The following is a 15221-nucleotide window of genomic DNA, read 5'->3' on the forward strand; positions in this document are numbered from 1 at the left end:
AAAATTTTGAAAAACTTCTTGTTCTGATATGTATATTGAGATCCCTAGCTCGAGATCTTGAGAATCAATTTTGGCATCCCTTGTACCAAATTTGGGGGTACATTTTTGGGAAAAATGTTATTTTCTTACACTTGTCTTTAATATTTGAGTGCAAATAACCCCTGTAAGGCATTCATGGGAAAATATTAATTTTGCCTCAAGTGCTTCTCGTTCCTCTTGAATAAAAATGTGTTTTGTTTCCTAACTGTAGCAAAGCAAATTTACTAACGCAAAATCATCCTTTGATAAAAGGTTCCAAATGCACATTTGGCATTCATTGTTTTTCTGTGTTACTGAGTAATTTACAATGCACTATTAGGTATATTGAGTACAATTTTTACAGAATACAGAGCGCTGATGACACAGCACTTCATAAGAAATATTTTGAAGTAATACTGGCCATAGAGCCATGGGTGGTCTAGTCAGTAGGGTTCTGATTGCCACACGGAAAACTTGGTTCGATTCTTGGGGTAGGTTGGAATTTTTCTGGCCTTGTTTCCACATAAAGCAGCTCCGGGGCTCACCCAGCCTCAAAACCATGGGTACTTGGGGGCAACCCTGGGGGATAAAGGTGGCTGGATCATTGTGCTGATCCCATCACCTCCAAAATGGCAGAGATCGAGAATGTGTGGGACCCTACCCTCACATCTCCTAAATTTACCTTTATGACACGGTGCTACATGCACGGGGAACTTTACCTTTACCAATACTGGCCATACTGCAAGCAAAGCAAGCAAGAAAATTTTTACTGCTATTTCTTTGAAAACTGATAATACATATTGTTGATTAAACAAAGCACCAATACTTTCATTAAGTTTCAATAAGTCCTCCAATGTTGACTCTACACATGCTTTTTTCTTGCTCCTTCAGTGCCCTCTCCCTGTTCCCTCCTGTCCCGTGTGTGTATGTGTGTATAATAATTCTGAAAGTTCTATGGTGCTGCAAGTTCTGCTAATATTTTCAAATATCTGTCTGAATCATGATTCACAGATTGAGATCAAGAAACAAAAACTTTTGATCAATATTAGAGCGACGCTTAGGCCATGGTTTGGCCATGAAGACTGAAATGTAGTACATGGCGGAGGGCAGTGGTGCCAACTTATAAGAGCACGTGGGGTCCAAGTACACCCAATAATTTGTCGAGCTATTATTATTATATATTTTTCACGATTTGTGGATTGCTCAATAAAATCTGTACATAACAGCTTTGTTTTAAAAAAATAATTTAGGATGTATTGTTGGTGTGCATTTTATTCATCTTTCCTACCTCTAGTCAGGTGGTTTGTATTCGTCATTTTGGAGAAGCCAGATGGTCAGTCTAGTTGATTTGGTGTGCGGCATGCTGGCAACAATGAACAAGAATCTCAAACAGTATCTACTGGCAAGGCAGCGAAATACCTAATCACGAGCAACTTTTCATTCATAAAAATACGCACTGTAACATTTGGCAACTGTGTGCACATAAATCTTATAATTTCATAATTTTATTTCACTTCATTATTATATTTTTCATTGTTCCAGATTACTGAATATATATGAATATGTACTAAAACAAAAGCAAAAAAAAACATTAGATACCTATGTTCAACAATTTATAGGTAAATCTGTTTTTCTTTTTCATTATCTATACATATAAGCGTATATACACCTATATATTTAATTGTTCTTATTTGTATTGATATGTAATCCTTTTCATGTTTTTATTGTTATTTTTTTCTCAATGTACTCTTTATTCCATTGTATTAATCTTCCAGACAAGGGTCTGTTGTAAGAACGGCCTCTAGGGCCGAAACACGCCTGCTCCAATAAAGGCGATTTTATTACTATTACTATTATTATTTTCTTGGGTAAGGGATTTACCAAACACAACTCTGCAAGAAATGAATCAGTTGAAGAAAGTTCTGGTTTGCATGAATATTGGTGTAATGTGGTTGTGTTTTTTTTAAATGCTATTTATCACAGATTATAACTTTGTAATCAGGTGACCATGGGTGAACAATACTGTAGATTGAAATTCAGTTCGGAAATTGGCTGTTACTGATTTACAAAGTTCGTCTACAAAAAATTTAGGGGATGGTGATTTTATGGTATCAAGTGAACGGGAAACAAAGAATACTGTTGGCATATTTTTTTCAAAATTCATGGTAGGACAAATCCACATGTGTGGATTTTTTTACGATGACAATAAAAAGAGGTTACGTTATGTAAAGTATGCAAGGAAGCTAATGATAAAAAAAAAAACTTTTTCCATCAAAGAGGACCCTTGTTTAATTTCTTCTGGCTTCCCTAACTGGAAATTTTTTTTAAGAAAATTCAGTTTCCATGAAAGAATACTCTCACCTAGTGTTAGCTAGGGAAGATTTATGACATTACTTTTTGTGAACCTATAACACAAGTGTTTGAGCTCATCCAAGATTTTTCAAAAGTTGATGCTCCTGTTTCAAGGGGGAGGAGGATGGGTGGATCCAAATTGGGACAAGTCACTGATAATTTGGTTAGGCCAACTACCTTAAAATTAGATTTTATGATCTGTAATTTTCATAGTAGCTAGATACCTGGTAATGCATTTTAATGGAACCAGTAGAGTTTATTAAATACAGCTTTGTGGTAGAGAGGCTTATGTTTTGAGTACTGAATGGGCAGAAGATTCAATGGAATTATGGATCCCATGAAATTTGTTGTGAACCTCATGTGTTAGAATATTTTGTACACTTCTGTTCACAAAAAGTGGCACACTCGTTTGAGTTGAAATCCAGCTTTGTGGCCGAAAGTACAGCCGAAATAAGTGTTCAGAAATCAACTCAAACGAGTGTGCCACGTTTTGTGAACAGAAGTGTACAAAAAAATGTAGCAACAAAAATCAGTTTTAAAGACAAGTTATACACAGTTTGATGTCTAGCCCAGATTTCCATAAGAAAAATATTGGAATGAGAATGTAGTTTTCATGGAAATGTATGACGTGTTAATACTATATGCATACATTGGTGAAGGATATGCACTTAAGAACCTGTCATTGCTGTGATGATGTAGAAAGATATTATGTTACCATGAAACTGAAAAAAAAAAATGTCTGGTAGACACTTTCTAGAGTATTGCATCATTCCCAAATACATTTCTCTCTCTTTGTTATACGCCACGTAATTTCACATTGAAGTTTTCACATTCAAAATAAAATATAATATTGTTTTACCAATATTTTGATTGATAAAACACAATATTTGGTACGAAAAATATGTTGAACCAGAACACGTTTAAAACATCTAAAGTCTAAGGAACTAAAGAGAGAGTCATCACTCCCCTTACCTTGAGGGGTGTTTTAAGGGGTGTTTGCATTTTACACCCCCCCCTCCCCCGAGTTTTTTACTGTTTCATTTGAAACTCAAAATTTTAAGATGGGATTTAGCTCCCTCCCCAACCTCATGTACTCCGTTTCGTGGAACAGCAAAGTTCAACTGATCCTTCACAATGACTGCTTCACATGTCATGTGCTTGACAATGAACCGAATGGAAAGATTTTGCATCTGAATCTGTAAAGCTATCTGCAAACTTTCTTCTTATACTGAGATGACAACACTTACCGTGCTGTGGATCTGTATAGCATGCTAGCAGATAGTTTTCCCGAGCTGAGATCCTACCTTCCCCGTAAGAAGTGAGGCATTCAGGCACACTGCGAGATGGCAAAAACGTGCTATGAAGCCAATATCCTGGTAGCTTAACAGCGTATGGGAAATACTTAGCACCTTGTACATTTTTGAGCCTCTTAACGTGAGAAGTTTCATTTCACTTCAGTGTTTTACTAAACTTCTTAAATCTATGACATTTGTTCCTTTCTTTCCTTTCATTTTAGCAAATTGAGTAAAGTGCTGAGCACGGTAGCACACACTAAGCAGCCACCACTGCTTGAGAGAATTGGTTATTCTGCCACTGGCCTCAAGACACCAAGATGTCTTTTAATACAGAAAAGGTTGTCGGTTTTAATTAAAATGGAGAAAAGTAAAACTAAACAATGTATTGATTCTTAATCAGGTGACAGACTTCAGTACAGTGATCTTCCTGCATGATTTAACTTTCAATATATACAGGTATACTGTTGTTAAATATTTTGTACTGAAAGTTAGTGCAAGCAAAATTTTTTCTTCCATTCCCTGATGCCGAAGCATGCTTACTCGAATGCAAACTGTTATACTTTGGACAATATTCATCCCCGCCCCTACCAATTCTAAATCTACAAAGGAGTTCAGGAACTTGAATTTCCAAGAACAATTTCTGACCAATGTGCTCCTTTGCGCATGGCAAATGACCTTGATGTCTGTGGGGGTCCCTAAAAAAAGATTAGTCCAGAAAAACCAAAGAAGGTGGCAAAATTTTCCCAAGAGTATTTGAACTGAAATCTGCCCTGTTCCTGAATAGGCACAGGTGATGAGTTGGCTACTTGGACGTATTTTGAAAAAAAATCTGAATGCTATCTCACATGTTGGCTTGGTCCAAAAGGTCACTTGGTCATCCTGTAAATGGAGAATTGCTTCATGGCGAAACAGGTGTACTTAAGATAGATGTTGACTTGTAATCATTGCTTTGGTCCCACTCATCTCTGAATGCATAGGTGGCCTGGACCTCCCCCTCCTGAGAGGGTCGGGTGGTAAGTAAGGGAGCTGGACCCTTCGGACACCCCACTAGTTATCATAATTGAGTGTAAGAACAGTGATTATGTTCGTAGGAGCACAGGGAGTTGTTACATTTACGATATGGTAAAATTAGTGTAGATTTGTGAAAGATTATAAGGTATAAGTGGATAAAATGATTGATGTTATAGAGGTAGACTTGCATTCTTCTAACATCAACATACGTGGCAGATTGGTTAGCACAGCATGCCAGGTTCTCAGGAGTCCTGGGTTCGAATCCTGACCTCAACATGTGTGTTCTTTGTAATTGTCCCTTAAACCAAACCAATGAATGAATCAATCAAAGCATTGTTCTAACCTGAGGATGTAAATGGAAATGTGCTGGCTTAATTCTACCTGGACTTGCCACTTCTATGTGGGTTTATGGTTCCTGTATATGTGAAGATTACATATGGAAGCAGAGAAAAAAAGGAACAATTGTTTTAATTTGTAATTAATATTTTATTACTTATTCTATCTTGCATTCAGCAACGCTCAGAAATCAAATTATATTGTGACAACTAGTGAAGGTACCGTTTGGAAGTCTTGTCGCTGCAAAAGATGCTGTCCTTGGTTTCATTCCGTATCCATCTGTAGTAGGCAGCCACCCGGGTGTAGACACCAGGAGCATCCTTTTTGGCACAGCCTAGGCCCCAAGAAATTATACCTGAAACAATTGGTGAGGAACAAATGATTAGGAAGAATAAGATTAAACAATAGAATTTATTTTTAATTGATCATTATATCATTTCATAATGAGAAGAAATTAAATGGAATGTCTATTTCTCAAACAGAGACCTAACTAGTATAAAATTTTTTTTCAAAATGAATCAATTACTTGTCTTTTCATTTTAACATAATAAATGGCTCTGCATCTAGAAACACCCAATGGCATAAATTATTAACATCGTATGCTTGAGCCGACTTCTGTGGTGAAATGGTTAGCACAGCATGATACAAATTCAGGGGTTCTGGGTTTGAATCCAAGCCTGAGCATGGGTGTGGTTTGTGATTTTCCCTTTATCCATCTCATCTGATCACCATTCGTCCTCATCTATGTGGTTAGCTAGCAAAAAAACGAAGTAAAATAAGCCAAATCCATAGAAGAACTAGATACTACATTTAAACATTTCTTTTTCTTTTTTGAATTCCACACAACTGTCACATCTGCCTGCCAAACAACTGCAAGAAAAAAGCCCAAAACTTGGGATGAAGTACAAATCAGATTTCACCTAAATGATTGAACAGAAAATCTGCTTCAAGTCAATTATGTCCTCAGAAAGGAATAGAAACATCTATCAAATATTTATTTGGTAGCAAGCAGTTTACCTAATTAGTTATATCTAATACCATGTGTAACTTTGGTTGCAAATGCTGTAAGTTTTCTCAACTCTATAGTTAATCAAACCTTTTTTAGAAATGACAGAATCAAGATTGAGGGCTTTGGCTGTGTTGGGAATCGATCATGAAACTTATTACACTCTTGACCTGAACAAGGTGGTGGAAAGTTTTCATATCAAGTAAACAACAATGCACTGGTTAACTCTAAAACAGGTGCATTTAGGATATAAATGAGATGTGGTTTAGCATCAATATTGTGAGTTATCATTCAGTCTTCTTCTAAGTAATATTGCATTTTACATTATTATTTTTATCACTACTGTATTTCTAAAAGAATCAGGAATTAGCAACATGTGGGGCAAAGTGAACTAAATATTAAGTTGTAGAAATGTAATGAGGGACCCTTTGAGGTTGTCAGCAGGGAGGGTCCAAAATCGTTAGTTATGACATTGACATAGACAGAAGTTGTTATGTATCTTTTGCAACACAATTCTTGCCATTAAATGGTGCTTGATTTACACACATTCTCACATATATTTAAACTGCAGTATATGTACCTTCATGAAGTTTTAGTATTGCATTTTTCCGTATGCTTACCTATCTGCCGCATTCTAGTTGGATGAAATTCATGTACTAATGGCCCTCCACTGTCACCCTTCAAGAAATACATACAAGACATAAGTGCTTTATTTTTGGACTTCTTTCATAGAAACAAAATATTATTTACAACAATTCTTCTAACCCTCGCCAATAACATAAAATCTGTCACACTGTGGATTTGTTCCATAGTGTGACAGCTTTGTTCAAATTTAAAATGAGTTGAGCAGCACATGCTCAATATCACAATCGAAAATAGGTTTTTAGTGGCCTGGACATTTATAACAGATTTTAGAAACACGTACTTATATGTATTGAAATACTACGTATCCTAAAATACTCCCGTCAATGGTCGCATGGATCACTATTGTGCTCCACTGAAATATGAGCTCTAATAGCAAGTCAACAATGGATACATTTGAAATAATGGCTGCACGAGTTCGTGGACTGTTCCAGAAAGGTACACTGGGGCCAAGGTCAAGAGTGTTGCCAAAATGCACTAGCATGTGGAAATATATGAGTGGTACTGATACACTGATACTGTCCTGATGTGGGTGGAGGACTCTGGAATTTACTCTTTCCCAACTTTTCTGTTATTGTTCATTTGGTACTCTCCTTACCTGTGCCTGCGGTGCAGCCTCGCCTCATGTATAGTTCTATGTGCAATGCTGTTGAATTGAGCTCTTCTAAAAATTAGAGGCCAAACCACTGATTAATGAAATGATGAGAACCTAAGATATATACCAAGACACCATATTTGTGTGAGTGCCTACATCATTCCATTTATTATCTTGTCATCTCCATCGTCACAATTAAACCATAGGTAAAAAAAAAACTTAAGCAAATCATGAAAATCAATGAATCCCCCCGTTTTGTTAAAAAATAATAGAAGTCATAGACAAACTATAAGTTTTAAGTCATTTAATATTCATTATACTACTGTATAAGAGTTATATTATTTTTGTCCCTCCCCAAAATTCCTATGATGCAGTGCATACCTTAAACCCCTCTCCCTCCCTTGAGTACAAATAAGTCTGCTTTTCTAATACTGGGTGAGTCTTTTAAAAGAGGCCCCGTGGAAAATGTGATCCTTGCTTGTAGGCAACCCTGGTACACCGAAGAGAAGAGCGGGGCAGAGAACAGTCCAGGATATGTCATGTTGTCGAATATGCTTGGCACCGATATCCTGGACTGTTCTCTAACCTGCTCTTCTCTTCGGTGTACAGGGTTGCCTACAAGCAAGGATCACATTTTCCACGGGGCCTCTTCTAAAAGACTCACCCAATATGTGTGTTAAAGTCAGAAGCTTGTATTGCTTCATTCTTAATATTCTTGTACACATAGATATTGGATACTTAAAATTTATGTTCAGTAAGGAACATGTTTTTTTTTTCATTACTCGTTTGGACTTATTTTTGATCAGAAGAACATCTCAATGAAAATATCAGCCAAAAATTTTAAACGGTTAAGTAACCTTGAACTCAGCAACATTCATTGGTAAAACTTATATTCAAATCATCTAACGTTATCAGAAATTGATATTGCATATTTGCATGAAAAAAATAAACATTAAAGAAACCCTACCTGACATGAGTCCCTCTCTTCAGCATAAGCACAGAAAACATTTGGGTGCTTCACGTTGTCACCATATTTAGTCTTGGAACATTCCATCGGGGACATTGTTTTCACCTGAGTTTCCAATGGAATCTGTGATGTATCGCCATCCTCACTTATCCTTCCCCAGCCCATGATGACGCCTGTGTGATTGTAGTGGACAATGCCTAGGGATGAAAATCATTTTAATTGTAATGCTGTTTTTTCTTACTAGTAAAGATTTGTTTGGAGAGAGTTGAGGGGGGGGGGGATATATTCATAAGTTGACTGTAAGATTCATCACAATCATCTACTTTCAGCTACTGTCATTTTTACTCCTGTGATATCTATGATTCTAAAAATTGACTAACTGCTGTTTAGGATGTGTAGGTAGTTTCGTTTCTAAAAATAGTGTATATTTATAATATCTGGTATTGTGGCAAGAATTTCATAAAGGCAAGGTCATAAATTTCTCTTTTTATGTGTGAATTCTATGCTTTACCATGTTTTTGTGGATAGAATGTCCTTTCCATATAAATTCTGAGCAAACACAGACAGATAACTCCTGGGCATACCACCAACAATAACATAAACATAACAGAATTGTGAGAGGTTTGCAAATAGCACCAACTTAGAGGTTGTTTACAGAAATATTGAATTGGCAAAGTTATCTTGCAATTTAAGTAGCTAATGAAAATAAAGACATTCGATTATTAACTAATATTCAGTAGCTTCAGATTAATCAGTTACATCTGTAAAAGAAGTAAAATGCTTCTCACATTTGTGAACGAGTCAAAATTATAGTTCTGAATTATATACATTACCTTTTATTTCATCATTATTGTTACTTTGTAGTTTGTACCCACAGTAATGACCAAATTCATGAATGTAAAATAAAGAAAACATACCAGATGCTGTGAGGCAAACAGGTTGAACTTCTTTGGTGAATTTCACTGCTCTGTCTAACCTGATGAGAGCGATGTCATCATTGTGATGTAGTCCTTTAAAAAAGAACTTTCCTGTTGTGATGAACTTTTCTGCTCCCAGGATGTATTCTCTAGAAGTCACGTCTTTAATGTCATGGGCTCCAAGAACAATAATAAAGTTCTCGGGCGTCTCCCTGCAAGATAGTTGCACATTTATTGCACTTGAAGGATGTGCTATAAATAAATACATAAATAACCTATGTCACAACAGCCCATGAGGGCCTGTCTTCTTATTTTTGTACTCAAATAACAGAATGATCTTTTACTAGGTTATACAGCAGCATTGTCAGCAAAAATTAACATAAGTTTTTAAAAATAGGTGTCCAGGCCTACGCAGGCAACAAATGCTTTCTGTTACCAAAAATTAAAGCTCTCTTTGAGCATGCTAAATTTGCATTTTGGCAAATTTCAATTTAAGTTGCTACTACTCTAAATATCTGAAATGTATTACATGTTTAGAGTATACTTGACATAAATAACTCTACTCAGTGGTAAACGCATCGTTGCCTTCTACCCACTCTTGAAGCAATGCTGTTACTTCTTATCTCCTTCACTATTTATTGTCACTTCTACAGCACACACACACACACACAAACTCACAGATTTATCAAGATGTCACATTAACAGATAATCCTCAAGTAACGCAATCCCTGTGTTGTCTCTGAAATTTGGAAATGTAACTCTCATTTCTGAAAGGTCGTTGGCTGATAAAAGGGTAGATTTTCTCTATCTTTGCAACCAGACCACCTGCAATGCTATGAGATGAGTTTTGGAATGTCCTTGACCCAACCTGCCCATGACCAGACAGAAGTAGGCTATTTTTTAATGCTGACACAAAGAACGGGGAAAATGAAGCACACAAACTTAAAAAGAAACATTACATGAAATTTATATGCACGTTAAGCTAAAATATGCACTAACATCCCAAATATGAATTTATATGCACTATAAAACTTTACCAGAGTAATCCACATCAAGTGAAAACGATAAATCCGTTGAGAGCATGTGAATTTTTCTTAAGGAAAAAACATGCAAATATGCAAAAGTTCGCCCCCTAGTGATAAGTGTTGAGTGTTGCTAAGAGTTATTAGTGTTGTTATAATGAAACAATCATACACTTTAGAGCAAGAATAAATGATTCTTATGTGAAAACAAACTCGGGCAGAAGTGTGAGGAGGAAATTTTTAAGTAAACTTTCTCAAAGATTTGAATAATGATTGGTAGTAAAAGTACAACATTTTCAACATCTGTGACAAAAGTACATACGTGATTACTTTACTTGTAATTGTGAAATATTTTAATTAACATAATTAAAATATATCTATGTGATACAGTTGAGGAATTACAGAATATATACATTCAATTCCGCCAGCCAGTGACTTGCTTCCAGCTGCTATGCAAGACATGTTCTAGCAGCACAATAACTTAATGAAGTTAAATAATCGATGCAGCCAAATAATTAAATTTTTAGAGACGATAGAGCAACAAGGGGAGGTTGAAATGGTGTGGAATGTCTCAAAAAGGAAATCATATATTTTTTTCTTAAAATAATTGTGAGTCTTCTTGTGACAGAAATCAGGATCATCCGTAGATCATTTACGCTTGATCAGTTTTGTTTTGGTATCAGATATGGTAGGTTGAGGCTCACTGGTGAAAAAGTTTTGTTTGCTATTTCATGTTCATTTGATATCTTCAGAGAAGAAACAAGTCAATAAGTTGCAGTGACTTTCACTTATCCTAAATAAATATCTTCAGAGAAGAAACAAGCCAATAAGTTGCAGTGACTTTCACTTATCCTAAATATTTATTAATAGAAATAAACTAACATTAAAAAGAAATATTTCAAATACTAGAATGCATTGTTTTAAAAAGAGAATATAATCGTTGTAATCTAGAGTCAAAGGTGGCGTAATAAATTATGATTGACTAGACTATATTACCCTGAGAGAGGTTACTGTTTTGGTCAGAATGTGCTACCTTGGGACTGTCTAGCAAGGCTTCTAGTGTGCAGAGCAGATTGTAGAAGCAGATTTATACAACAGAAACTCTCACGCTGCACAAATTCATGAAAAATTCAAAAGATGCAGGAAGAATCTTGATTGATGGTGTGGAAGAGATGGAAAATGTTTAGATTTTTTTTTTTATTCAAGTAAAGTATTAGTTTTTTCCAACACCATGTCTGTACAGTCTAAGGTGCAAACTTTGGGCTTGGGCTACAGGATGCATGAAGGTTTGAGTCTCCTGGGGAAACCGTAACAACTTTTATCCTGAGATATTGGCCAGTGTGTGGGACGGGTGACCACCCACCATCGTGAGGAAATTGGGGAGCCTCGGTCATGGAAACCTACAACAACGACTGGGGGTTCATCATGCTGACCACATGTCACCCCATATCTGGTTGGATGATTTAAAAAGCTATTTGTCTAATTTTTTAAAAACTTTACAAGTCAACATATACCTTGGAAATAATGATATAAATTAACAAAATTCCTTATTATATATACTCTTTGAAATCATAATAAGTTTTTTATAAGCACTGATTTATTAATCTTGTACACTTCCTGGAATGAAAATATGGTGCAAAATTTACTTGCCAGAAAACAGTCTATATTGACAAGACCCTGCGCTATTGTGTACATGTATGCTGCTGTCACCAGATATTACTTATCAGTTATCACACCATTAAGCCTTGTTTCCATGATATGAATTTTTTTTTCAATATGCTGACCAAGGCAGAAATTTATTTTATTATAAAATATAAATTAAAGAAGGAAACGTTACGTTTAATTTATATTTTATAATAAAATAAATTTCTGCCTTGGTCAGCATATTGAAAATGTTTTTCTTACTTATCAGTACATTGACATCTATTTTCCTGCTTTCTAGATCAGGGCCTAATGTTACTCCTTATTTGAGCAGCTTGCCTGTTCCATTCATGTGACAAGTAAAAATCTCAATCTCCACCAGAAATTGAAGGTTCGAGGTTTGAGTCCCAGACTGGGCAGAGGCAGATCTCTAGAATTTTTTTCTGGGAGGGACACCAAATTTGCTGTGAGCATATGATGAGATGTAACACCGGAATTATAAATTTGCAGATTTTTTGACAAATTAGAACCATATTCACATTAAGGCCATTGGTTAGTTTTAGATCCAATTTGTGGCCAGATAATCTAATTTGGGATTGATCCTTAAAAGTGGAATCCGAACTACTGTACAGTGTAGTGGCGCAGGAACGTTTTTCATTTGGGGGGGTACAAAATTCGAGCTCTATACACACATGCGTGCATGAATATATATATATATATATATATATGTGGTGGGGGGAGGGAGGGAGCATCGGAAATGCCATTTTAGAACAACAAACATTGGTTTCCTGTTCTATAATGCAAAATTTGCACACATAGTTTTTATTTATATGGTTATTTTAAATATATGATTTTTAAACCTGTTGTAAATCTTTGTTCTCATTCTCATCTCGGTCTCGACTCAAAAGTTGGTCAAAGTTTATTTTAGGTCCAGTTTATGTTCAGATAGGCTAATCAGGACAGGATCTAAGTTTAAATTGGAATTGGAACCACCAGTGGTGGCGATTAGGGGATGTGTGGGGGACACTTGCACAGCCCCTTTTCCCACTTTTGCACCCGCAAAACCTTATCTACCAACGGAAAGTGAATTGTCCATACCACCCCCCATTTTGGAACCAATCACCGCCACTGGGAACCACTGTATATGTGCCTCTTTCCTGAATCGATCTAAGGACTCCTTGAGGGCCGAAGAGACTCTTTATTTCGCCTCAAGTCATGAAATATATAGTGTAAACAATGTATACGTTGTCTCGCAACGTATAGAGGTCATTGCAGCAAACAATTTTTCTTAATAAAATTTTTTCAGCTTGATTTATCATTTCTATGCTGTGAACCCTAGAAATGCAAATTTTATCCTGAATCACGTATGAAACCAGGCAACACAGGCTTGCAACTGTAACTGACTGATTAACTTTGCAATTACAATAAACAAAATATATAACTTCTTTGTCAATAATCAGATAGATATCCACTTTATATGTCTGAGTAACTCACATAGTTACGTAAATTCGAGGCAAAACTGAGAGGATGTCGAAACTTGTATGTATCAGTACCATATTTATTTTCAACATAATCTCTATAGATAGGTTTAACTATACTTTTCCGAACATCCTGTGACAAATTAAGAAAATATAATTGGTGAGCTCCCTTAGGAGAACTGAAGAAATTAACTGCTGAATGCTAAATATGACATACTACGATGTGAATATTTCAGTCTGTGGTTTCATTCTATTGTGTTTCATTATTCCAAGTTGGCTGTATAAGGTCATAGAAATATCTGCAAATTATTTATTTGTTAAAATTGTATGGCATTTTCGGAGCATTATTTTTTCTTATTTTGGGACAAAATGAGGAAAATTTGAATTCTGCTTATAATGATGGAATATGAATATCTTTAATTTATCTGTTTCGAAAGTATTAAAAGCATCAAAGAGGGGAAAAAAGGAAATTTTGACCAAGAGTGACTTGAAAAGTGAATTTTTGTTATTAAATAGTTAGTGTGTTTTACTATCTTATGGAAGTTAGAAAACAAAATAACATGCTCTCTCTACAGTCCTTGATGTCTGTGATCATGTGATGCGTGAGTCTCATTTGATTTTGTCCATTAATGGTAGGTGCAGAAAATCTGTAAAGCCTAACGACTTTCTGGCATCAGGGAATTGCATTAAAATGCAAGAATAGTCACTTATATTTCTCCATTTCACCGTAATTGTGTAGAAGAACGTCGCATGACCACATGCCTAAATTGTCCAAATTAGTCATAGGCATGTATTTAGTTGTTCAGTTCTGGATGTTGAATAGTTTCACAACTTCATAACATTTTAGAGTATGTTAAAAAAATTTTCATGATTCCCTACTCTTTTTCTGTTAAAAAGGATCTTTCTCATTTACTCATTCCGAAGTAACATTTATTTCCTGAAACTTATTGTACAAACATTTCAAATTTCCAAATTTACTATATAGTTTCGATAAAATGTAACAATATTTGAAGGGCTCAGGTGTAAAACATGGTAAGTGACAGTTTGGTCATTTTTGAGTTACAAAGTAAAATATTCCATCCTTCACTTTTCGAGTGAAATTGCCATGTCATACAATTTGCATTGGTCTCAGTGAAGCCTCCTGAAATTGGTAAACACAACACGAAAACAATTTATCTACAGTATAGCTTCTAATAACCTTTTTTCTTAATGAACTCTGAAATGACCAAAATGTCACTTACCGTGTTTTACACTTAAGTTCTTCATTTAATAGTGAAAGTATATAGTGTCTGAAAATTCCATTTGAAAAATTTGAAAGTGAAGCTCAGCGCTACTGTTCTGAAGCATATTTATATATTTTCTTCCAGTCAATTACTTCTTTAGAATTGTGTACCCCCCTACACATAGAAGCTGAGGATTAGTTTCCTAAAACCAAACTTTATCATAATCAACCATTTTACACTCATTTTCATGTCCTTAGAAAAGTTTTCCCGCAGTGCAGATCAAGTGAACTAGGTTTACAGTGGTTTTAATTCTGTTCGAAAGGGAGATAATGTTTGAAAACAAATAACTTTTTTTTGTTTAGCTACTAAAAAATAGTTTCATTAAACAGCTTCTAAAACAGTTTCTTTGAACAGCAGCACCTTGCTCCTGACAAATTACTTGAGGGGGATACAAGGGGTACAGCTTGCATCAGAGATTTAGGGAGGTACTGTACCCCCTTCAAAATTTTAGGGGGTACATTTTACCCCTGTACCCCCCATTCCTGCGCCACTGGTACAGTGTACCTCCACCAGGAAATTAACCAAGGACCCTTTGATTATAAGGTGATATCTTAAGTAGATCTTTGTAGTAGTTCTACATTCCTTGTGTTAACAAACATTATGGAAAGGAATAAGCTTGAAAATTAATTTCTTTATGCAAAATGATCATAAATTTTGG

At 35.5% G+C, this 15221-nt stretch overlaps 1 protein-coding gene across 2 annotated transcripts in view; it reads right to left on the reverse strand.

The window, feature by feature from the left end:
- Nucleotides 1–5153: 5153 nt before the first annotated feature.
- Nucleotides 5154–15221, reverse strand: part of LOC146003692 (venom serine protease 34-like) — a 69910-nt gene continuing 59842 nt past the window's right edge. For both annotated transcript variants that reach the window (XM_083142057.1, XM_083142058.1), the window contains exons 4-7: nucleotides 9140–9351; nucleotides 8223–8419; nucleotides 6639–6696; nucleotides 5154–5367 (exon numbers count right to left, since the gene is read on the reverse strand). In XM_083142057.1, coding sequence (XP_082998183.1) covers nucleotides 5222–5367; nucleotides 6639–6696; nucleotides 8223–8419; nucleotides 9140–9351 — 613 coding nt within the window. In that variant the 3' untranslated portion in view covers nucleotides 5154–5221. The remainder of the gene's footprint in view (nucleotides 5368–6638; nucleotides 6697–8222; nucleotides 8420–9139; nucleotides 9352–15221) is intronic.

The sequence above is a fragment of the Lepisma saccharinum genome, chromosome 20 (genome assembly GCF_977018435.1).
Source record: "Lepisma saccharinum chromosome 20, izLepSacc3.1, whole genome shotgun sequence".
Lineage (NCBI taxonomy): Eukaryota > Metazoa > Arthropoda > Insecta > Zygentoma > Lepismatidae > Lepisma > Lepisma saccharinum.